Source organism: Elephantulus edwardii, unplaced genomic scaffold, assembly GCF_000299155.1.
Source record: "Elephantulus edwardii isolate Elephantulus edwardi_28Jun2011 unplaced genomic scaffold, EleEdw1.0 scaffold00119, whole genome shotgun sequence".
Classification (NCBI taxonomy): Eukaryota; Metazoa; Chordata; class Mammalia; order Macroscelidea; family Macroscelididae; genus Elephantulus; species Elephantulus edwardii.
In genome coordinates this window covers 10752403-10778259 of record NW_006399869.1, presented here as the reverse complement: position 1 = coordinate 10778259, position 25857 = coordinate 10752403, and the positions used below count along the sequence as shown (strand labels likewise).

At 39.2% G+C, this 25857-nt stretch overlaps 1 protein-coding gene across 1 annotated transcript in view; it reads left to right on the top strand.

Moving 5' to 3' along the window:
* The window catches only part of FNIP2 (folliculin interacting protein 2), a 163599-nt gene that overhangs the window by 85273 nt on the left and 52469 nt on the right, over positions 1-25857 (top strand). The window contains exons 2-7 of the mRNA XM_006892778.1: positions 1844-1970; positions 5145-5300; positions 10034-10134; positions 10231-10302; positions 11499-11599; positions 13626-13697. Of these exons, the coding sequence (XP_006892840.1) occupies positions 1844-1970; positions 5145-5300; positions 10034-10134; positions 10231-10302; positions 11499-11599; positions 13626-13697 (629 nt within the window). The remainder of the gene's footprint in view (positions 1-1843; positions 1971-5144; positions 5301-10033; positions 10135-10230; positions 10303-11498; positions 11600-13625; positions 13698-25857) is intronic.

Sequence of the window (25857 nt, the reverse complement as noted above, 5' to 3'; positions counted from 1 at the left end):
TTTCCAAATAAAAAAGCATTCTTTGTAAATTATAACACTATGAAGTTGTCCAACCACATTACCAAACATGATATTTTTCTATTGATTGTCCTGTCTTCACAATATTTCTAAAGTCTTCTTTGCTTCTAAGGAGCATTTTGGTTGTATTTCTTCTGTGACTGATTTATTTGTTCTTTTCAGGGAGCTCTAATTGTATAGTGTTAAGGCATGCAGTTCAAATCCACCAGTTGCTCTTCAGGAGAAAGATGGGAGATCTCCTGTTATGCAGTTTACTGTCTCTGAAAATCTGCTGGAGGGTCAGCTAGAGTTGGTTCCAACTTGATGGAAAATAACAAGAACAACATGGTACATAGTCAATATTCTTTACCAATACCCTGGTTCAAATATATGTTACAGGGAGCTTTAGTGGCTAAGTGGTGAGAAGTTACACTGACGACTCAAAGGCACATCGTTCCAATCCGTCAGCTGTTCTTTGGGAGAAAGACGGGCAGTCTTCTCTCATGTGATTTTACTGCCTCTGAAAATCCACTTGCTGGTAGCTATGAGTCAGTTACGACTTCAGTGGTGCATAGCAACAATCCCCTTAAATTATGATTTTGTGAAAGCAGGTGCTAAGTCTGTTTGGTTAATTAACTCCTGACTGCCTTAGATATGCTGCAGTGCCTGAAATGTCGCACTGGCATCGAGTCAGTTCTGACTCATGGTGATTCTCCGTCGTGTTTCTTAAGCTATACGTCTTTATAGAGGGAGAGATGGCTCCCCTGTTTCCTGTGGAGCAGCTGTGGGATTTGAACTGTCCGCTTTTAATTAGCAACACAACACATAACTAATTATGCTCCAAGGGCTCCTTCACATAGTAAACATTTAAATATGTGGTCTTAGAATTAGTGGATCAATAAATGAGTATGCCCAAAGCAGTGCATTTTCAATGATTACCTTTTCCTCAGTTCTTTTACTCCTTTACTCACGTTAAGGTTACTCTTTCTTCATAGGAACTTTATCTCAATATCTTTGTTTGCTTCATAATATGTTTGCTTTCTCTTTGGTTATTCTTAGCAACTTAGATACTGCACGTTGATGCAGTTGGATTCCAAAACCTGTGTTAGAGACAGTCATAATGGAATAAAAGGTTCCATTTTAGGACAGATTTCCTCTTAATTTGACCTGAGCATGGGTGAGTAGATGAAAGAAGAAGAGGACACACTCTATTGACTTCTGCCAAATGGTTCCCTCCTTATTGATAGAGTAGTGGGTGGCCCCCAGAACCCAGGTTTCCAGCTTTATCATCTCTCCTTATCTGAGATTTTTGACTGCTGTGTCTGAGCTAGCTTCAAAAGGAAGAGCTTTCTTTTCAGGGTGTACTGTTTAAAATGGTCTTCCTATTGAGGAACATATGAAACTGTTTTCATAGAAAGTTGACTGTATTTGTATGGACTTCGGGGGTCCACAAGGAGCCCCTGTGTAATGTAAGGAGCTGTTAACCAGAAAGGTGGTAGTTTAAATCTATCAACTGCTCCTGAGGAAAGAAGACGGACAGTCTCCCATGAAGATTTACAGTCTTGCCTCGGCAACCAGATGAAAGTTGCTGTTAGTCTGACTCATATGAGTCTGACTGCTGGATGGGCAGTGGGTTTGGTTATTTTGTTGTTTTGGGAGGAGTTTGAAGACAAGGCTGCTCCTTATCCCAAGTGCACTCACAGACTGCCCAGGTATGAGGGGGGAGTCACTCTCTCCATATACTTTTGTAGCCTTTTGATGTGCACACAGGTTTATCAGCTTATCCATTCAAGCTCATCCCAAGTGTTGCAGGTAACATAATTGATTTTTCCCTTTTACTCCACAGTTGGTCATGTTCGGAATTTGATCTGAATGAGATTCGCCTAATCGTTTACCAGGACTGTGAAAGGAGAGGCAGACAAGTCTTGTTTGATTCTAAAGCTGTTCACAAGATTGAAGAGGTGGCAGCTCAGGTATGATATGCTGGTTTACTTTCATCTTTTTTATTTGTGTTTTTACCACCTCTCTGACCAATCATTTATTAAATCACAACTTTCTTTTTGGGCTTTTCTGGACAGTGCTATTAATGATGGAGAAAAAGTATAAGCAACGTAAGCAGAGGTTTCTGTTCTTTTTACTCCAAGGCATATTTTTTTGTGTGTTCTCATTAATAAATTATAGGTAAAGCAAGTAGCAAGTAATCAGGACAGGAACTTGGTCATATACTACCCATAGTACTAGAAGCAGATTTGTGTCAAGTTGGAATGCTGCAGGATTTTGATGCCCAGTATGACACATAATGGGAAAATGAAAAACTCTAAATTTCAGAAAGACTCTGAAATTCATGAAGTGTTAGCTTAAGGGAGAGGAATACATCACTCTGCTCAGTATTTTGGTAGATGTTTATAGATATGTATAGCATTGGTTCAGACAAAGTTAAATAGCTATCTTTCTATAGAGCTACAGTATGGCAGGATGCCTTGTTACCTCCAAAAGGGAATATTTTCCAAATATATTTGGCCAGAAAAGCTTTTATTTCATTTTCTTTCTTTTTTCTTTCTTATAGGTAATGGGGAGGTAGGTACAGGGAGGGGAGCAGTTGAAGACACATAGAGGGAGAACAGGCTAACTCTTGATCCTGTGGAGTCAGGACTGGAAAGTTATATGTCCAAGGAGAAGATCGGAGTCCGGTCTGCCTGAGTCTCCTGCCAGTCCACCAATAAACCAATTGTTGCTGAACCTGTCTGACTCATAGTGCCCCATGTGTGCCAGGGTGAAACTGGGCTGGACCTGGTTTTCTTTGGCTGAGTTTTCAGAACTAGATTACCAGGCTTTTCTTCCAAGGCACCTAGAGATGGATTTAAACATCTCACTGTTTGTTTAGTGGCTGAATGCATGAATTGAACCATCGGAGATTCCCACACCAATCAATCCACAGTAACTCTAGATTTCACCAGTTTCACATTGTTTTCAACATATATTCATATGCCCACACAATAACACCATTTGTATTGATTGTTTTCAATCAGTACTCAATCTCTTCCACCTGTAACTGCAGAAAACTGCCCGAGTGGCAGAAGCGGCTTGCAGCTGGCTGCTGTAGCATGATGAAAGAAAGGATGAGTGAATCTGTTTCCATAAACATTAGCAGTCAAGCAAACCCCATTAACAGTTGTCATAAATGGAAATTGACTGAATGGTGGCAGGTTGGTTTGTGCTTTGATTTTTCTTCTTGTTTGTTTGTTTTATACTGAACACATTCTAATGATTTGTAGAAGTTAATATGACTGAGTTAATGAATAGTTTATATCACAGTTTTTGTCTCATCAGGGCCACAGGGCTGTTTTCCTCCTTTGATAAAGATCATTTCTGCAGGAAGGAAGTGTTTGGTTAAAGGCAGTCTTGCTGGGTGGCTTCCACGGGGCTTTAAAGGTGGAATTCTGCCAGGTAGCTAATCATTACAATAGTTGCTGGGCTTGTTAGGTAAGTGGGGGGATGGGGGCCAAAATCCCTCGGGTGATTTAGAGCAAACTGTAATGGTAGATGGGTATCAGAAGTTAGGTGAGCCAGTACCTTGACTCTTTATTTAGTAGGTTGGAGATTTTTTTCTGTCATCATTCCATTTTCCTGAAGGTCTCAGTAGATACGTTTTGTTGAATATGAATACCACCTCGCTAGGGCTCTTAAAGGTGTCGTGATGGTAGAGTAGAAAAATTTGCATCAGTTTTCAAAATCAGTGAGATCTTTATAACAGAAGTAATTACACTGGCCATGATCAGAGCCCACTGCCCTTGATCTAATTGTGATTCATAGCAACTGTCCACCATGTTTCTGAGTCTAAATCTTTACAGGAGACAGTCCATATTTTTTCCCCAGAGCAGCTGATAGATTCAAACTGCTAGCCTGTCTGATAGCACGGCAACACATAATGCGCTGTGCTACCAGAGCGCCTTGGTTTGTGACATAGGTTTGTTTAAAATCCAAACCCAACCCATTGTTGTAGTTGATCTTCAACTCAGAGTGAGCTGCAGTATAGGACAGCATAGGAACTGCCTCATAATTTCCAAGGGCAGGTGTAAAGCTTTACTGAAGCCGACCATTACATTCTGAGGAGCAGATGGTGGGCTCAAACTCCCCACCCTTTGGTTTACAGCTAAGTATTGTAACCATTGTATCACCAAGCCTCTTTAAATGCTCAAGGCTAAATCCACAGTGACCACAAGAGTGAGCTTGAACACAGATATTGTGAGGATGGTGTAGAATAGAGCAAGGTTTCATTCTGTTGTTCATGGGGTCATTGTGAGTCATAGTTGACACAAGGGCATCTAACAACAAAGACTAAGTCTGAGGAGGGTGTTGAAGGAGTGTTGGAATAACCAAACAAGGGTTTGAATGTCATCTTTGCTAGAGTGACGGTAGTGAACCAGCATCTCTATTTTGAGTTTTCTTTACATTCTTTTCCTACTTCCATCTCTCTCCCCTTGGCAAACAAAATACGTCATGAGTTTGTGTCATGCACATGACTGCAGGCATTTGCATTAGACCACCAGTGTGACTGTCACACTGGAGATTAGATAAACTGCAGTTGCATTCATGTTTCTCCCAGCAAAAGCTGCACAAGAGAAAGGCAAATGAGACTCAGCATAAATCAGGTTATAGAGGGTGCAGGGTGCTTCAGTAGGGAGTATATATTTTGTGAGAGAGAAGGTGGAAATTAATCTAGGTATAGCTTTTTACTTTTATAATACCATTATAAAAACTAGCAGTAGAGTCAGTTTAGAGACAGTTTAGTAGCTAATCCTATGTTACCTCTGGCCTTTAAAGGACTTATCTCCATCACATGCTGTGTGAGTCACAGAAGCTCCCATGTCAGAGTTTTGACCACTTCATTCTTCAAATACTCAGCCTCATGACTGTCTTTACACAGTTGCTTCTGAAGAAGTATTAAAAGTGTGTCATTCAAAGCACAAGAGAGAAAAATAGGCAGGCTCCTCCTGTGGGATTTTACAGCCTCCAAAAACCCGCTGGTGGGTCAACTTTGCGACTGTTTCAATTTAATGGCAATGAGTTGAAAGTTAAATGAAGGCTATGTTGATGAGATTGATACGCTTTGCAGTGCTCTAGCATGCTTGTCTCTCTTTACTTAGAACACAGAGGATGTCTCTATGAAAATGTCAGCCAAGTGCTGTCAAGGAAGCGGCAGTATGAGCAGCAGCGTCAGCAGCAGCAGCAGCAGCCTCTCTTCCCATAGTTCTTCTGGGGGTTTTTTACAACATGCCAAGGAGCAGCTCCCAAAATACCAGGTAAAATCACCTGTCAGAGGAAAAACCCCATGGGATCATTAAGATTTCTTTGTAGGAAATAATGCCTTGTTGAGGGAATATTGTTCTGGAATATGTGAATAAGGTGTGAAAGAGTAGACTTTTAAATGGCAATGCAGTTTTTACACTTGGAATATTTTTCTCTCAACAAAAGTGATAAAGTGAGATGATACAGCATAAATCTTACTGTTATGGATTGAATGTGTGCCCCCCAAAATGTTGTAAATCCTAACCCCTGTGCTATAACCGTAACCAGAGGAATATGGTTATAGTCTCATGTGATCGTGGATTACCTTTGTTATATTAATGAGACAGTATTAATGTAAGTATATTTTGAGCCAGACTTCTTTTGTGAAATGAAAGAGATTAAGCAAGAAAGAGACCAAGCCAAAATTGAGGAAGAGAGATGTGAAGCCACATGGAGATGGTCCAGGAGTAGAAATGCATCAAGATGAAGAAAACCTGCCCACTGGGAAACAACATTGGACAATACCATCTCAGACAAGGGTCTCATAACAAAAGTTTACAGAATGCTCCTGGGACTCCAGAAGGAAAAAAAAAATCTGATAACTCAATTACAAAATGGGCCAAAAACGTGGAAAGTCTTTTCACAAAGGAAGACATTCAGATGGCCAACAGACACATGGAAAAATGCTCAAAATTACTGTCAATAAGAGACACAAGTCAGAACCACAATGAGATACCATCTCACCCTAGTAGTAGTGGCAAAATTCAGTAGGGCAGCAAGCAAGAAATGTTGGAAAGGATGGGGAGAGGTGGAAACTCTCATACATTGTTGATGGGATTGTAAAATGGTACAACCAGTCTGGAAGACAGCTTGGCATTTCCTCAAAAAGTTGAACATAGAACCTCCATGTGACTTAGCTATTCCACTCCTAGGAATATACCCTAAAGAAATTAGAACTGAGACACAAATGGAGATTTATACACCAATGCTCATAGCAATGTTATTCACCATTGCAAGAACATGGAAACAGCCCAAATGTCCAACTGCAACTGAATAGAGTGAGAAATTGTGGTATTTTCACAAAGTGGAATACTATGAAGCACTCAGTAGCAATGATTTAGAAAAATACTACATAACTTGGGAGAGACTGGAGAGCATTATGCTAAGTGAACAAACTCAGTCTCATAAGGACAAACACTGCAGAAGACCATTATTGTAAAATTAGAAGGATAAATAGTAAAACATACATGGGAAGCCAAGGAGCGAAGAATGGGATTGGAAGGTTGAGGATGGGAAGGGATGAAACCACAGGTTTGCACAGTTTGGTGGATGGAGGAAGAGGGTAAAGGAAATGGGAAGGATCCTCGTGAAAAGACCAAGTCCAATGGTGATTAATTTTATAAAACATACTGCATTGGGCCTAGTGGCAAGAAGCCACATTGCAATCCCAGAGGTATGAGGTTCGAATCCACCAGATGCTCTGCTAGAGAAGGAGAGCCAATTTCCTCCCGTACCAGTCAGATCCGATTTGACGGTACACACACATAAAATAATAAAATTTAAAAAAGAAAACAAAAACCCTAAAAAACCAGTGTTTATACCATTATGTGAAAAGAAAAAAGCCAACTTGAGGGGGGGTAGTGAGGGAGAGGGGTAAAATGTGCAACAAGGAATGAATGAAAATCTACTTTTCTGTAAACTTTTGTTAACATGACAATTAAAAGAAAAAATTATTTAAAAAAATAAAAGAATCTTTCTGACAAAATAGAAAAAAAACCAACCCCACCATAATGCATGGGATTGATTGTATGAAATAAAATGTGAATGAAGAATAGTGTGGACGCAATGTATATGAACTTTATAAGCAAACTAATATAAAATAAAAAATAAAGAGACACAGCCTACCTCCAGAGTGGGCAGGGAGAGAAAATGTTCCCCTCAATCCAGAGCTCTCAATTCAGATTTGTAATGTCTTCAATTAATAACTATGAATCACTAAATAAAGAATATGAAACCAGTTGGTTTGAAGAGATGGGTATGAATTTTAATGAAACAAAAGCAAGAGTCTTATTGACTAAAGCTATAGTATTTATCTTTCTTTTCCATCTCTGCAAGCCTGACTAGATGGGTGTGTATATGTGTCAGTAAGCATGAGTACTACTGTATAGATTGTACTTGTGTGTATTTGTAAACATCGAGTTGATCCTTACGCTTTTTTGAGTGTATGACACTGTCCTTTCAGTACACTGGCTGATGAGGTGATTACAAAGAGATATTTGTTGGATTTTGCTCAAGTTGTGTTAGTTAGCTTGTGATGCACTTGTTTAATTGACACCTATATCTGTCCAGTTCTTCAGCCTGAATATGTTTGGATATAGGATTCTGCAGTTTAGTGGGGAGGTTTGGACTTAAATACAAAGATTTGAGGACATTTTTATATAAATAAAAACCAGAAATCATAAGGACAGTTGAAAAAAATGCAAGCATTAATAGTATGCATGAATGTGGTCGTTCCTCTAAAAGGAACAATTAAACTCAGGAGATTGTTGCTGTTGTTGATTGCCGTTGAGTCGAGCATGACTCATAACGACCCTATGAACAAAAGGCCTGAAGCCTTTCTCTAACTATCATTGTTTCTCCAAGTTAATGGATTTTCCAGAGGCATGTGATTTAGGGAGATGCCACTCCTGCATCAGTCTAGGAGCTCCACCAAACACTGCCCACTATGGGTAGCCATTATGGCATTTGGCACACCTGTGACACAGTTGTTCCATTAGGAGGGTAACTAACCTTGTTAGTGAGAGAAATTCAGTAACACAAACTGCAGGCTTCTGCTGGATTTAGCAGGTAATCTGAGATGCTTTTGTGCACTCTGATGCACTAGTACACTTTGAAGTGGGTCATGGGATGTAATGTAGGATTACAGTGGGCAAACAAGACAATGTGAAGGGAGAAAATGGAAACAGCACAGTGTATCTTTTCCGAGAATAAATGGAGTGAGGACAATCAGAAGCAGTTTACTGTTAAAATAAGTTGATTTCAACTCACAGTGACTCTTTAGGACAGAGTAATATTGGTATCCAGTGGCAAATAAAAAGGTATCCAGGGCAATATTTTTTTTTTTCAATAAAATCGGGTGATATTTATTGAGGGATAGAGAAGGCCCACACTCTGGAAATGTGTGTTGTTATTCACAGAGTATAAGTGACTGCTCTGCTGGATCACAGAACAGGATACATCCATACATTGTTAGATCAGGAACTAAAGCGTAAAATAAATAAATCCATAATTGAGTGAAAGGCCATCAGGGCAGTTAAAAACTGGATATATAGAAGTAAGAATTTTATAGTGATAGGTCCATAGGACCATAATGGGTTAAAAGTACATGCCATTCTCTTTATTAGAAAGTGGTCCTATGAGAGTGAACAGGTCTGATTTTTTTTTGTGATAACCTTTTTTTCCTCTGTCGTATCTGTTTCTGGAGGTCAACTGTAAAGATTTTTCTATAATACTGTATTTCAAGTCTTTAAGTATAAGTTATTATAGTACATCTTGCATATATTTGTTTTTAATGATAAAGATCCTTTGTAAATAGATTAGATATCCTGCCACAGGTAAAGCCTCAGAGAATGGGAACATTGTCTTTAAGATAATATGGGTTAGTAGCAGTCTTTACTACTCTGGTGTAAAGGGAGCTCGGGTAGCCTAGTGGTAAGAAGCTGTGCTACAACCCTGAAGACAGGCAGTTCAAATCCACTAGCTGCTCTGCTGGAGAAAGATGGGCAGTCTCCTCCCATGTGATTAACTGCCTCTGGAAATCCACTAGAGGGATCAGCTATGGGCCAGTTCCAACTCGACAGTACACAACAACAGTAATATTTACACAAGTAGATTGACACATCTTTCTCTGCATGGTGGCTTGTGGATTTGAACCACCAAGCTTTTAGTTAGTAGTTGAGTTCTTAAACTCCCAAGTCAACAAACCTCCTCCTCTCTGAAGCTATAGGGTTGAAATGCTTGAAAACGACTTTTGTAAGCCTTAAAAGGGATGTCAGGACATCTGTTTTCTCTAGTATCTTCACAAAACCATGACTACAACAGTTGTCATTTTTGAGCAACACTAATTATATACGGGAGCTCTGGTGGCATGGTCCACTGGCCATTGGAGTTATGCTGCTAACTCAGAGGCAGAGCCTCTGGTGGTTCTAATCCATCAGCAGCTCCAAGGGAGACACATAAGCGATCTCTGAATGTGCTTTACAGCCTCAGAAAACCTACTGAAGAATCAGATAGAAGCTGGTTCTAATATGGCAGCAGTGGGAATGACAGTGAGTTAATTATATAGTCAATAATACTGAACCGTTTTGCTTTTAGGATATGTTCTTAGCTCCAAGAGAAGAATTAATACCCTGTTAACTTCATATTTTAATCTTTCTGCTTAGAGTTTGTAAATGGAGATAGTTATAATATTTTTTTTATAATAAGATTAAGAATGAACTCTACTAACCATTTGAATCCTGTGTGAAGACACTATTATAAAATTAAAACATGAATATTTCTAATATTTCGGGGGGAAGTAGGCAATCATTATTCTAGATTAAGATTTTAAAATGACCAGTGGCAACTTTGAGAGAGAGTTGTAATTGTCCAATAAAGAGAGATCAAAAGACTCCTTTTTTTTTTATTACGTTGATGTCATGCTTTGTGCTAACTCTGATTTTTGGGGTTTTTCATTTGTATATGGTAGTATGCAAGGCCAGCTTCTGATGTCAACATGCTAGGAGAGATGATGTTTGGCTCAGTGGCAATGAGTTATCAAGGCTCCACCTTAAAGATACACTATATACGGTAGGTTTTTTACTTACTTTTATACTAATTATGAAAAGTTGGTGCTAATGTTGACTGCTTAATGAAAAAATGGTTTTCTCTTTTTTGGTTTTCCAGTTCTCCCCCACAACTGATGATTAGTAAGGTCTTCTCTGCTAGAATGGGGAGCTTCTGTGGGAGTACTAATAAGTAAGTATGGGAATTTGCTGCTGCTTTCCTCAGTTATTTTAACTGTCAGTTTTTGGAAAGATGAACCTTTCTTTCAAGAGGGAAGAGGAATATAGAGAGAAGGGCTTTAGAAACAAGTAGTAGGCATCCACAGTGACAAAGGTGTTTTAAAAGTTGTCCTTTTTTTTATAACTAAACACTGTGGAGTCAATTCATGGTGACCCTGTATGTGTCCAAGTGGAACTCTGCTCCATAGAGTTTTCAGCTGATGTGTTAGGCAGATGGCTAAGGCTTTCTTCTGAGGCACCTCTGGTTGGACTTGAACCTCCAGTCTTCTGGTTAGCAGCCCAGCACATTAATCATTTGTACACACAGGGACTCCTCTGACTTAGGAGTTGTTGTGTACTATTGAGTATATTCTAATACTTATAATACAGAACCTCAGCAGCTACATAAAAGTGCTAGGATGTTAATTGAAATACAGTAAAAAGGAAAAGTTTAGGGAAGTGGGAAGAGTAGTTGTTGTTGTTGTTAATGTGCCGTCGAGTCGCCTGCGACTCATAGCGACCCTATGTACAACAGCCCTAAACTCCGCTTTGTCCTGTGCCAATCACACTGTCTCTGACACTCCCATCCCAATTATCCCAGTCTCTGAATCAATCCACCTCATAGAGGGCCTTCCCCTCCTGCGCTGTCTCTCCACGCTCCCAAGCATGATGTCCCTCTCCAAGGACCGGTCCCTCCTCACAACATGTCCAAAGTATGTTAGACGGAGCCTCAGAATCCTTGCCTCCAAGGAGCAGCCCAGTTTAGCTCTTTCCAGGATGAGTCTGTTTGTTTTCCTAGCAGTCCATGGTACCCTCAATACTCTTCTCCAACACCACAGCTCAATGGTATCCTCAAAATTAATAGCTGCGTCCTTGGTGTCAGTCATCAAATCAAAATGTAAAGTTTGGTGTTTCATTTTAAATGACTTGAAATTTCTAAGAATACAGTTGTTTAATTGTATAGATTGGACTACCTCCAGAGAGTTTTTATTTTTCTCTTAGTAATTCTCCTAAATTTATCAGTTTAATTCCCTATGGTAGATGTGACAGCTTATTTAAAAAAAATTTTTTTTGACCAATTGACTGTCCTCAAAAATTTATTAAAAATACTTTTATTTGTTTCTTGACTTCCTACCCCCTTTCTTTCTCTCTTCCCCTCTTTGCCTTTAGCTTGCAAGACAGCTTTGAGTACATTAACCAAGATCCTAACTTGGGGAAACTGAACACAAATCAGAATAATTTGGGTCCTGGCCGTATTGGAAGTAACCTAGGTAAAATCAGATACACAAATTCTTTCTTTTTGAGTACCGCTATTATGGATGTGTGTGTTGCTTTATTTGAGTTTTTTGTGTTTCGTTTTTTGCATTATCTTTAATCTGTGTTTATTTTTTGTGTGTACTGTGTTTGCCCTCCTCTGTGTGTTTCTATCTCTAGGTCTGCTACAGGCATGTAGCAGCAAACTGCTGCTGGGGGTAGCTGAAGGAGGACCCCTCCGGCTCACCCGAAGTGCTTCTTTCTTTGCAGGTTTGTGTGGAATGCTGAGTACAGTGTGACCCACACATGCATTAATAAATCCTGTGCAAGTTCTTAGAATAAAATCCTATTTGGTACCTCTCAAGAAATCCAAGGGGCTCTTTTGATAAGATATTAGTTTCAAATGCAGCCAACTTTATGGTGTTTTGAAAATTCCACCAGTGAACCACCATTGTAAATGTCTTTGCTAATGTCTGTGTATAAGCTGATTTTGATCTGAAATGAGCCCTTAGTGTTTCTAAGAGGATTATGTTTTCTGATTTTTCTGGGTCTCTTGCTGTTATGAGCTGATCCCCTCTGCCGTGATACTGTGTGTATTCATTTATTCACTTGCATCCTTACCTGCACAGCATTTCTTCACAAATCACTCTAATGAGAGCATGGAAAACTTCTTTCTTTTTCTCTTTCCTTTCTCTCGCTACCATTTAAGTAGCTTAAAGAGAGTTTCTAGGATTCTTTTTTTCAGGTATAATCACAAAAGTACTTCAAATAGGTAAATTCTGAGATTTAACAGGCCTTGCTAGCTGTGGCTGTTGAAATGTCTGTAGTTGTCTTGGCATGATTAACAAGTGTGAGGAACTTCTGTTACTAACCTGTGAATGCTTGTTTTTATGGCGAATGGTATTCTTCACTCTGTTCTTTTTTTTTTTTTTTTTTAATAGTCTGGTATATGCCAAGCACCATAGTTAACTGACACCTTAATGATACTGACACCCTCCCACCTACTTAGAGTGAGGATAACATGTTTATATTTTTTAAAATGGTGAAAACAAATATACTTCAAAAATAGCTGGCAAGTGCAATAATTAGGCAGGGCCTTAGATTTCGGAGTATGTTGTAGAATGTACGAGAACAACATCTCATTCCCCTTCAAGGCAAAGAATACATAATTTAGACAAATGTGAAGCGTTTCTAGAAGTCTTTAGTATTTCAGAGTATTTCCTAAAATTCCTGCCATTTTATGAATATTTCCAAAAACTACAGTAATACTTTGTATGGGTGTATATGGCAAAGGACTTAAGGAAGAAATATTTGAAAAGAATATAAATGTTTTCTATCTGCCAAGAGAGTGGGTTATAAGTGGAGAAACATTTTTTAAATATGTGAAATAGTTCTGAAATAGTTCTCTAAGTTGCCTGTAGTTACTATTGACACTAATCATAATCATTATCAAAACTGTGCTATTCAAATACTACTTATTAATAATGAGAAAATGGTTATGTACATCTTCCTGAGAATGTTTATTAACTGCATGAATTGTTTGTTACTCAATTATTTTAAATGTGACTATCGCTCAAAAAAGTTTATATACTACAATAAGATAATTAAGCGATAAGATAATTGGTTCTTATATTTTTTGCTTGCTCTCATCATCACTTTTGGTGTATATAATTTTACTTTCTAGCTAACATCTGAATAAATAAACTAGCAGTATTCTACTCTGTGGCTTGCTGGTTAGAACACTCTGTTGCCAACTGATGGATTGGTGGTTTGAACCCACCAGCTGTTCTGCAGGAGAAAACTGTGACAGTCTGCCTCTCTAACCACAGCCATGGAAATGTTATGGGGCAGTTCTGTTCAGTCCTGGATGGCTGCTATGAGTCAGAATTGACTTGATGGCGGCAGCCTTGGTTTTTTGTTTGTTTGGGCTTTTTTTGTTTTGTTTTTGGTAGCCTATTTTGAAATATAAAAACATTACTAGTATTTTTAAAGCTTCTTCATTTTTTAAAAAGCCCAATAATATTATTTCCTTCTGCCTTTTAGCACACAGCACACCAGTTGATATGCCAAGCAGAGGACAAAATGAAGATAGGGACAGTGGCATTGCTCGATCAGGTATTTGTATTCCTTTTACTGGTTTAGCTCTTAGAATACACTATATATAATGGTATAGTTGGGAAAGGAAGATAAAAGTTCCCTTAAATCTGCTGAGTTTCCTCCTCCATACCTTTTGAAACTTCTGATGTTCACCAGTTAGGATTCATTATGCAACTGATTTATGTATTTTTTCTTAATACTCAAACTCACATCAAACTAATGTACATTGAGACATTTCTTTCTGGAAGGAGGTTTCTTTGAGCTAATTGTTCTGTGAAGTTACTTGCTAAGTACTGACGCAAAGTGTCTGTGGAAGTAAACCTGTCCGCAATAGTGGGGAGGGCTACCAGCTGATGGGGTCACCTTTTCTTCGGTCCTGGAGACATGATGATCTAGGTTTCAAGTACTCCTTTTCTGCTTACTTCAAACCTTGAATTTTCTAATACTGTTTTTACAACTTCTTGATTTCTGATATTGTATCTGACTCTGTCAAAAGTCTAACTGAAATTACAGTGGCAAATGAATTAGGTAATGGTTCGCTTTGACTTTTTTGCCATAGGCGGTTCGCATCTGAACAGGGTGCTGAACTAATCTTGGATTCAAGACATGTATGGCTGTGCATGATGCCTCTATGCCAAACAGGCACCCTGCTGGTGCCCTTGTTGCATGGCACTTCACCAAGTGGGTTAGCAGTTGTCTGTGCTTGGATGTGCTCAGACTAGATCAGGCCTCAGCTGCCTTTCCTCATGGCCTTTCACTAACTTCTATTTCTATCCTTTGCTTTCAGACATAGCTTGTGCTCCTGTGTACTTAGCTGAGCCCTTTATTCTGTGTATCCCTGATCCTCACCTGTACCATAGTGGTTTATTACCTAATCCCCTGTTTGATTTGTTTATGTCACATCATGTAAAATGCACAGAATTTTGTTATAATTAAATAAAGAGAGTTGGTTGATTTTGATATTTATCCTTTTCTATAGAGTTAGCCAGTGAACCCTGGCTCAGAAATGAGCTCCCATTGATTAAATCTCTGAGCATTATGCCTTATAAACATAACATCTCTCAGAAGGTAAACAGGAACATTTAGAGTGCTAATAGGCCGCTTTTGTTTGTACGTAATGATGCTCAGGATAATTTTCTCCTGTTTTGGAGTCACTGTCAATATTCTCTATCGCAAGAATGACTGAACTCCAAATAGACTGAAAGTGCATTGAAAATCTGAGTGTTCCTTGCTCAATTCTCTGCTCTTGAAGGGCCCATTAGGCAGGACTGACCCTGGGACTGGCTGAGTAATGGCTGAATTTATAGCCAAGAGGTGAAGGCATGGGTCTCATTATGTTTAGTATGGGAAGCTCAGTCCTGGAACCCAGACTCTGAGTCAACGTGGCTGAAAGACTTTAATGTGTTTGGTTTCACAGGGTGGGAGTTCCTTAACTATCTGTTAGTGGAAAATGCAATAATCTGCAGGGTCCCATTCTCAGCACTGATACTGCAGAGTTCCTGAGATAACTTTTCTTATTTATTTATTTAGTTCTCAAGATTATTTAAAGACATACTGGGAGAGGTGAAAAAAATCAGTATTGTAAGGAAAGGACGTTTGACTTTTTTGTTTGTGATGTAATTAATGTAAGTGGTTCAAATAGTACAGGTCAACATCTGTATTTCCCATTATTCTGATTCTAATTTGCTTTTAAAGTTAATTTTATTCTTTGGGAAGGAGACAAGTTAAAGAACCAAGTTCAAATTAGTGTATACTTTCTGTTGCTACTAGATCTGAATATTTCCCCAGGTTCCATGGGAAGACCATGGGATTCATCATCAGGGGTGATATTGATACAGATACAAACTGCTGATACAGATATGAACTATGAGAGCTCAAAAGGACTGGCTTTCTATTGTTTGACTTCTGTTTCATAGGCTCCTTGCTTCAGGTCTCCTGGTTCTCATGTTGAAAAGGGGACAGAGATGAAGGGTGGGCTCCCAGTGGCCTTACATGGCATTTTGTTCTCTGCTAGATGTGCTCACCTCAGATCACATCACCTCATGTTTGGGAGCTGTTTTGAAACCACTGAGTTCATGTAAAGACTAGTGTGAGTGTTGCTTCTCTGGTAGAATTTCGTGCACTGTATTAAAGTTCTTTGTTCTTATTCCTACTAGTACTTTGATTAAGATCTCTTCTCCTTAGGCCCAGTTTATATTATGTTGTTGTTGTTGTATGCCATTGAGTCACTTGCAACTCATAGCGACCCTGTGTACAACATCCCTAAATCCTGCTCTGTCCTATGCCAATTGAGACCAAAATCTCAATTCTCAAACAGAATAAGGACTAACCAGTGATTTAGATTGAAGTATCAGTAACACAAGTTGAGAAATAAAAGACATTGTTGATTTCATTTAGCCTTAAGAGAAGAGAGAAATTTTTAAAACATTGTTTTTCAGAACAGTCTCAGATTTATGGTAAAATTGTGAAGATAATAAAAAAAATTCTTTTCTACACTTTACATACCCAGTGCTGTTTAGTCGATTCTGACACAGAGACCCTTCATCTTTTCCTCCTCCGTCTTCCTCAGAGCAGTTGGTGGATTCAAACTGCTGATCTTTTAGTTAGCACAACTTGTAACAGACTACCCTGCTTGAGCTAGCCCTGTATCTAGTTAAATATTAACATCTTACAATAGTGTGACACATTTGTTATAATTAGTGAAATAATATTTATACATTATTAGTTACCAAAGTCTATGCTTTCTTCATATATTCCTGGTTTATTGTATTTAATACCTCTTTTGTGATGTGGGATGCCATCTAGGATATCAGATTACATTTGATTTTCATGTTTGGCTGGGTTCCTCCTGGCTTTATCAGTTTCTCAGACTTTTCTTATTTTGGTAATAGTACTGGTGGGGGAGTCAGCATTCTTGGTAACAGCAGCCAGGAAATCAGGGGACTAGTTGCATTGGAAAGTCAGCTGTGAGGGACCTTTCAAGAGTACTGAAGTGCAACGACGTCAGGCTGGAGACTAAGGTGGGCCTGATCCAGGCTATAGTCTTTGCAATTACATGCTATGCATCGGAGAGTTGGACAGTGAATAGGGTTGATAGAGAATTGATGCCTTTGAGCTGTGGTGCTGGAGAATATACCATGGACTGCCAGGAGAACAAACAGGTTTGTCCTGGAGAGGGTAAAACCAGAATGTTCTTTGGAGTCAAGGATTCTGAAGCATCTGACAAACTTTGGGCATGTTGTAAGGAGGGACCGGTCCTTGGAGAGGGACATCATGTTTGGGAGAGTGGAGGGACGACGCAGGAGAGGAAGCGCCTCAATGAGATGGATCGATTCTGTGATTGGAGTGGTGGGGAGTCAGTGTGCCAGAGACAGCGAGGTTGGCACAGGGTAGAGCAGGGTTTAGGACTCTTGTACGTAGGGTTGCTATGAGTTACAAGTGATTTGATGGCACATAACAACAACAACCACCACCCCATTATTAGAATTTGTGTTAATTTTTTCTCATGATTAGATTGGATTTATGTTTTTTGGAAGAGCGTAAACTGCCATTTTCATCACATCATGTTTGAGTGCATATCATCAATTGGATTTATGATTATTAATGCTCTACTTGATTATCTGATGAAGTATACTTTTGAAAGAAGTTGTTTAGTCTGTAAGGAGTTGGGAGTTAGACTCTTTGTCCTATAGGTGAAGTATCTATATAAATTATTTTAATTTCTTCTGTGTGAAAGATTTGTCTCTTCTCATCCGTGGTATTAGAACTTTTGAAAATGGCTTTTCTAGCCATTGCTCTAGCTTCTTCTACGGCTGCAGACACAGAGTTTACGGTTGATTGGCGTCTTCTGCATCAATAGCTGTGGGCCAACATAAGAGGGAGAGCTGTCCTGACTGTGGAGAGACTGGCAAGGCATAGCTTGATGGAGCCCTGAAGTTGGAGCCAGAATTAAAGGTTTTACTTGTTCGATGATTGACATAAGAGCTGATTTATGATTGCTGTGAGACAGAGCTTGCTGGACAATTGAGGAAACTAGAGGATTCTTGCATTTGTGTGGTTGAACAGAACCTGCATTTTCATTGTGTGATGTATCCTTTGTCTTCCCCTGTTCTTCACAGCCTCTTTCCCTAATAACCTCTACCACTGTGATTAAAGTCTGTGAGTCAGGTTGCAACACACATCCGACTTGGTTATTAGTAGAAGTAAGTGCAGAAGCATGGACGACTATGTCTGACCTTGTAGCTATTTGTTTGGTACTATGTATGTTATTGATAGGGCCAGTTCACCTTTGTGGATGTAGTAGAAGTCAGACTTGGCCTTCCTCACATGGCCCCTGCACCTTTTACATCATCCTATTTATTTTTATATTTGTATCAATATGAACTTTAAAATAATTTTTATGCTTTGAGTTATAGTCTAATGCAACTTGTGTTGTACCTTAAATTGTGTCAGTTTTGGCTGTTGGGAGCTCTCTTATTTGGTTCCTTTGCTTTTGTATACTTTCTTATTTTCTGGTATTATTAAGATGTATGGGGTCTTTACTATAGCCAGTTATTTCTCTATGGAATCCTGATCACTTTTATTGGAGAATGATGTTAGAAACCAAGACAATGGCATTAGAAACCAAGACAATGGATACTGAATTCATTGCTACTGGGGTGTCATTTCTTGAAGCCCTCTCAATTGACAGAGCAAACAAATTATGTTCATTGTAACTGTGTGTGTGTTCCTATACCTGTATTAAGCTAAGCATTAATTCATGCCGTTATCGCCAGCTCAACTTTTGTTACTGATACTTCAATCTAAATCTCTGGATCACTTTAGGTTCTTTTCTTTGCTTATATTAAATGCATAGGGAGAAAACCTGACCTCCAAAACCTGCCATCCATTTTCTTAATTATGCTAGTTGGGTATGCAAAATCTGAACAACAGCTAACAGTACCACCCTGTGGGAAACAGTATCCTCATCCAGAATATAGTGTGTGTGCTTTTTGAGTCTTAGTCTTATGCTTTCCATTAATCTTCAAAGTTAACTGAAATCAACACCTTTTCAAAATGAGGGAATTTTTGTTGACATAAGTACCAGGCCAGCAGAAACTTTTTAATTATAGTTTACAGCAATTTATCTTACAACTAAATTAGTGTCAACCAAAAATTGGTTGCATAATCTGTGGGGAACTGTGCTGTTAACCCAAAAGTGGCACATCTCTGTTGGCTCAAAACCACCAGTGGCTCCATAGGCGAAAAATGAGCAATCTCCTCCTGTGCAATTTACATCCTTAGAAACCCTCTGGAGGTTCAGTTGTTAGTTAGTTCCAACTCAGCAGCAATGACAGGGAGTCAGAAAATAAGAATTTTGGTTCTAGAAGTCAAGTCTTGATCTATTTTTTTACAATAGACCCAGTAAAGCAGTAATTTTAAAACCATTTTTTTTAAATTAGTGTTTAGAGAGAGTAACTTGTTAAAAGGAAATTTTAAAGAAAGTATATAGTTCTCAAACTGAAAACCTGGAATTTCCCTGTCTTTTACATCATCTTCTATAGGCAGTCTTGAGAGGCAGCATTGGCTGTAGGAGCTCATGTCATATGCAGTAATGGGTTTTGGGCACTGTATTTTCTGAGATTACAAAGATTGATATGATTTTAGATTCTTATGGTGTTTACTCTGTAGAAGACTAAATTTCACACCCTCCTTCTAAACTTTATTTATAAAGGTGTTGTTTTTTTTTTGTGTGTGTGTGTGTGGCCTGTTGGATTAGGAGTTGCACTCTCAGCCTCAAGGCAGAGAGGTTCAAATCCACCTGTCTCTCCATAAGAGAAAGCTGGGCACTCTCCTTCTATGCCTTTGGAGATAGCTCTTGGAAACCTTCTTGCAGGTCACTGTGAGTTTACTGGGACTTGAGGGCAATGAACAACCACAAAACTTCATTTATTTTGTTGTGGAGAACTACAACAAAAAATGTATTGATTCAGTTCTATTGTTCTATAGGGTTGCTGTAAATTGGATACAACTCAGCAGCACCTGAAAACGAAATATACAAGTTTGTGCCATTGATTAAAAATTAGGGCAACAACTACAGTATCTCATTTATTACTGTCAATTTGATTTCAACTTATTACTACCCTAGAGGACAACCTTGAACTACTTCATAGGTTTTTCAAGGCCATAAATCTTTATTCAAGGAAACACTGCATGGTTCAAAATTGGGAAGGGTGTGCATCAAGGATGTGTCCTATCTCCATATCTTTCAATCTATATGTGGACATATTATCCAGGAGGCTAGTCTCTATGAGGATAAGTGTGACATCAGGATTGGAGGTAGACTCATCAACAGTCTGCACTGTGCAGTTGACACAACCCTGCTTGCTGAAACTGAGGAGGACCTGAAGCGCTTGCTGCAGAGGGTCAAGGATTGTAGTTTTCAATGCGGATTGAAGCTCAACACCAAGAGTGTTGATTGTAGAGCCAAGCAAACTAAAGCTGTCAACAATCTCAATCTCTTCACCATCCATCCTGATGCTGCCAATTGGTCCAGTGGTGAGAATCTTTGTTTTCTTGATATTGAGCCTCAGTCCATATTGAAGGCTGCAGTCCTTGACCCTTCACAGCAAGCGCTTCAGGTCCTCCTCAGTTTCAGCAAACAGGATTGTATCATCTGCATAATGCAGATTGTTGATGAGTCTTCCAACAATCCTGATACCACACTTCTCATTCAGCCCAGCATCCCAGATAATCTATTCTGCGTACAGGTTAAAAAGGTATGGAGACAGATCACATCTCTGGCGTACAAGATTAAACACCTTTGCTACAATAGAAGAGTTATCTTGGATTTTTTTTAAATCAGTAAAACAAAAATATTACAGAAGTGAGTTATTGTAAACTACCATTTATGATTTAAAAAGAAGCATATGCAAGTTCTTGTATAGATCTAAGTAAATATATTCATAGAATATTTTAGAAGAGTGTAGAATTTGGGAACAGATGTGCATTCTCATTGTATCTTGAATGTGGTCTTTCTGCATGTTTAATTTAAAAAATAATTTGAGCTTATTTTAATGACTACCAATTGTTGTTGTTATGTGCCGTCAAGTCACTTGTGACTCTTAGCGACCCTGTGTACAAGAGCTCTAAATGCTATTCTATCCTGTGCCAACCTAGCCAACTCAAACGCACTTCTTCCCACTGCTCTAGTCACAGCATCGATCCATCTCATCGAAGGTCTTCCTCTCCTTCATCGCCCTTCCACTCTACCAAACATGATGTCCCTCTCCAAGGACCAGTTCCTCCTTGCAACATGCCCATAGTATGTCAGACGAAGCTTCAGAATCCTTGACTCCAAGGAGCATTCCGGCTTCACCTTCTCCAGAACAAACCTGTTTGTTCTTCTAGCAGTCCATGGTATATTCAGCACTCGTCTCCAGCACCACAGCTCAAAGACATCAAATCTCTTTCTATCAACCCTATCCACTGTCCAACTCTCTGATGCATAGCACGTAATTGTGAAGACTGTAGCCTGGATCAGGCACACCTTAGTCTCCAGTCTGACGTTGCACATCAGTACTCTTGAGTGATCCCTCACAGCTGACTTTCCAAATGCAATTCTTTTCTTGATTTCCTGGCTGCTGTTACTAAGAGTGTTGATTGTGGAGCCAAGTAAACTAAAACTGTTAACTATCTTAATCTCTTCACCATCCATACTGATGCTTCCAATTGGCCCAGTGGTGAGAATCTTTGTTTTCTTGATATTGAGCTTCAGTCTACATAGGAGGCTGCAGTCCTTGATCTTCTGCAGTAAGTGCTTCAGGTCCTCCTCAGTTTAAGCAAGCAGGGTTGTATCATCTGCATAACGCAGGCTGTTGATGACTCTTCCACAAATCCTGATGCCACATTCCTCCTCGTATAGCCCAGCATCTCGGGTGATATGTTCTGCATACAGAATGAAAAAGTATGGAGACAAAATACATCCCTGACAGACCCCCTTCTTGATTTTGAACCACGTAGTGTCGCCTTTCTCTGTTCTGATGACTGCCTCTTGGTCCAAGTATAGGTTTCGCATTAGTACGATCAAATGTTCTGGGATTCCCATTCTTCTCAGTCAGCCATAGCTGCTTGTGATTCACACAGTCAAATGCTTTTGCATAGTCAATGAAGCACAGATGAACATTCTTCTGGTATTCTTTGCTTTCTGCCAAGATCCATCTCCATTAGCTATAACGTCCCTAGTATGACGACCTCTTCTAAATCCAGCCTGCACATCTGGCAGTTCTCTGTTGACATATTGTTCCAAACATTTTTGGATAATTTTCGGCAGAATCTTGCTTGCATGTGATATTGATATTGTTCGATAATTTCCGCACTCTGTTGGGTCACCTTTCTTTGGAATGGGAACAGATATCGATCTTCTCCAGTCAGTGGGCCAGCTGGCTGTTCTCCAGATTTCTTGGCACAACTTAGCGCATCCAGGGCAGCGTCTGTTTGTTGAAATATGTCAGTTGGTATGCTGTCAACTCCTGGAGCCTTGTTTTTTGCCAATTCCTTCAGAGCAACTCGAACTTCCTCCTTCAGCACCATAGGTTCTTGCTTATATGTCTTTTCATGAAATTCTGTGTCAGCTCATTCCTTCTGATACAGTGATTCTGTGTATTCCTTCCATCTTCTCTTGATACTTCCTGGATCATTTAACATTCTACCCACAGTATCCTTAAGTATTGCCACCTGTGGCTTAAATTTGTTTTTCAGCTCCTTCAGCTTAAGAAATGCTGAGCGAGTTCGGCCTTTTTGATTTTCTGACTCCAGCTCTCTGCACATTTCATTATAGTATCTTGCTTTGTCATCCAGGCTGCCTTTTGAAATTTTCTGTTTAGCTCTTTGATTTTTTAGTTTCTTCCTTTAGCTTTGGCTTCTTGGCGCTCTAATGCAATACTCAGAGTCTCATCTGACATCCATCTTGATCTTTTCTTCTTTTTCAGCCTTTGTAATTATCTTTTGCTTTCTTCATGTACGATTTTCTTGATATCCTCCCAGAGCTCATTTGGTCTATGTCCATTGGTGCTCAAGGCCTCAAACCTGTTCCTGAGATGGTTTTGAAAATCGAGTGGGATAGACTTAAGATCAAATTTTGGTTCCCATGGACTTGATTTAATTTTCCTCTACTTCAGCTTGAACTTGCATATGAGTAGTTGGTGGTCTGTCCCACAATCAGCACCTGTCCTGGTTTTCACTGCTGGTATTGAGCTTCTCCACCAAGTCTTTCCACAAATGTAATCTATTTGATTCCTATGCATGCCATCAGGTGAGATCCATGTGTATAGCCTGCCTTTGTGTTTCTTATAGAAGGTATTTGTAATGAATAAATCATTGAATGTGCAGAACTCTATCATTCTATCTCCAGCCTCATTTCTCTCACCGAGCCCGTATTTTCCAGCTGCTGATCCTTCTTCCCTGTTCCCAACTTTTGCGTTCCAGTCGCCCATTATTATTAATGCATCTTGATTGCATGTTTGATCAATTTCTGACTGCAAAAGTTGGTAGAAATCTTCTATTTCCTCTTCTTTGGCTCTGGTTGTTGGTGCATATATTTGAATGATAGTGGTATTCACTGGACTTCCTTGTATGCATATGGATATTATCCTGTCGCTCACCACTTACCAGTAGAGGTTTTAATGTAAGTCTTGAGAAGAATGAATTCCTGTTGACTTTGAGTGACTGCTTGTGTTTCAGAATAGACCTGCTCTCCATACAGCTTTCATATGACCTTTCAGAAATAGTTTTCCAGGACTTTTCTTTGGCGGCACTGCTGAGTAGATGTAGCCCACCAATCTTTTGATTTGTGACTGTACACTTAACGATTTTCACTACCCAGGCACCAGCTCTACTGGAGGTGGTATTAGCAGGGCCCAGTGACTAGAAGGACACATGGCACAGGGAGCAGTGAGGAACCAAGGATGACTCATCAGTTCCTATACGAGGAAACAAGTGGAGGGTGATGGCACTAACCAGTATAATAAAAACGGGAGAGCAGATCTAGGGAGATGGCTACTGAGAGGCAGTCATACTTTTCAGAATTTTTTTTTTTAAATAATTTTAATGAGCATTTACAGAGATTTTGGATTTCCATTCATTCATTGCTGCACTTCTCTCCCCGCCCATCCCTCCCTCCCTCCCACCCCCAGTTCGTTCCTCTCTTTCAAAAGTAAAAGAAACACTCCTTCCCTGGTACACAATCCCCCCCGCACCCCTCCCACCACCCCAGAATTCTTTTGAGAACATTTTAGTCTTCAGTTCCAGACTATGGATAAAAAGAAATAGAACATTGACTAAGTTGGCATATAAGTGCAGACTGTGCTGATGGCCAAGACTGAAACAGAGTTTCTGTCTCAGCTAAGGAATTAAAATTGACAATATTTTAAGTTACCATGGCAAGAACAGTTTTTTTTCTTTGTATTCAGGAAGCTTTATTGAAATTTTATTAAAATGAAAAGTACTTTAACAGTTTATAAAGGTGCTTTTGAGGACTCTTTACAGTCCTAAAACAATTTTGTGATTTGGAAACTAAACTGCAGTACATATTATGATTATCTAGAATTTGATTTTCTTTTTAAATGAAACTGCTTGGTTCATTTAAAAATGATGTTTTCCCATCAAGCAATAATTACAGCTGTACTAGCTGTCCTGTTAAATTCCCATTGTGCTGTGATAGGAAATATAACTTGTAAAGGGACTTTTTTTTTCTTTCAAGTTTTTAAAGAAACAAAAACTTGGAGTACTGGTAGTATTACAGTAAATAAAAGTCATTATGTTTGGGGTATGCTCTGCTTCAAGATGTGTATTGCGAGTCTACCTTTGCCTTGGTGATACCTTCCCCACATGGTGTCTTATCTTTTCACGCAACTTCATGTCTCTTCTCATGCAACTTAATGATTTTCACACAACTTAATGATTCTTCCCTGAACCTTCCATCCTTAACATCCTTCAAAAATGTTTTATATGCAAATCTTTTTTACTTCTCCTTTTTAACTAGTGAGCCCATAACATACTTGCTTCTCTGTGTTTCACTTAGTTTGCCCTGCATAACATTGTGGACTTGTTTTAATTAACTTCAACTTGAATTGGCATATTAGTAATTGATAGTCAGTTGTGCATTGGACCTGGCCTGTGACTAATGACACTGAGCTTCTGTATTGTTTCTTTCCATGATACAGTCATGTGTAAGGTTTATGTATACAGTCAGTCACTTTTCATGTTGTGGGGAAAAGTATTTCAGGTAAAATAGGATGTTGATCTTACAAAAATTTGTTATTTCCAGCATTGTATTTCTCATTGGAGACATATTTTCCAATTCTCAGTCCGTCTTTGTTTCCAACTTTTACATTTTATTCACCAGTAATTTGTAATGTATCTTGACTGTATGTTTGATCAGTCTCATGCTACAGAAATAGGTCTATATCCTTTATCTTTGGCATTGGTTATTGGTATAAATTTGAATAATGTATTAACTGGTCTTTCTTGTAGGTATATTGATATCCTATCACTGATAACTCTATACTTCAGTATAGAGCTTTAAACAAGTAAAATGTTCTTTTCAATAATAAACACAATATTGTTGCATTACTTGTCTCTCAGTTTGTTATACTGTGGTGGCTTATATGTTGCTGTGTTGCTGAACTTTGACACTAATATTTCAAGCACCAACAAACTATCATAGTGTACAGAATATAACTAGACTAAAAAACATCCAGCAGTCTATTTCTGGTGAGGAAAAACACTAACCCATTCAAAGCCTTATGGATAGCAGGAGACGGCTGTCTGATAGTGTTGGAAATAAACCCCTCATGAGAGAACACATATAAGTAAGCACAGTGTAAGGAGCCCTGTGTGGTGGAGTAAGACAGGGTTCCGATCCTTGTTCATTAGGTCATTGTCAGTCATATTCAGCTTGATGGCATAAAAAAACATGTCACGGGGGGCGGGGTCGCAGCATGCGGCGGAGGCGGGCAGCGGGCGGCTCGGAGCCCCGGCCCAGGAACAATGTGATAAAGAAAACAGCGAGAAAGAGAAAAGTCACACCACAAAAAGCTGCTTTACACATGGAGAGATGCATGAAGAGTCCATTTGGGGGAATCGTCCGGAGAGTGGACTCGTCAGAAAAAGGGTGAACTAGAAGACCCGGGGAGTGCCG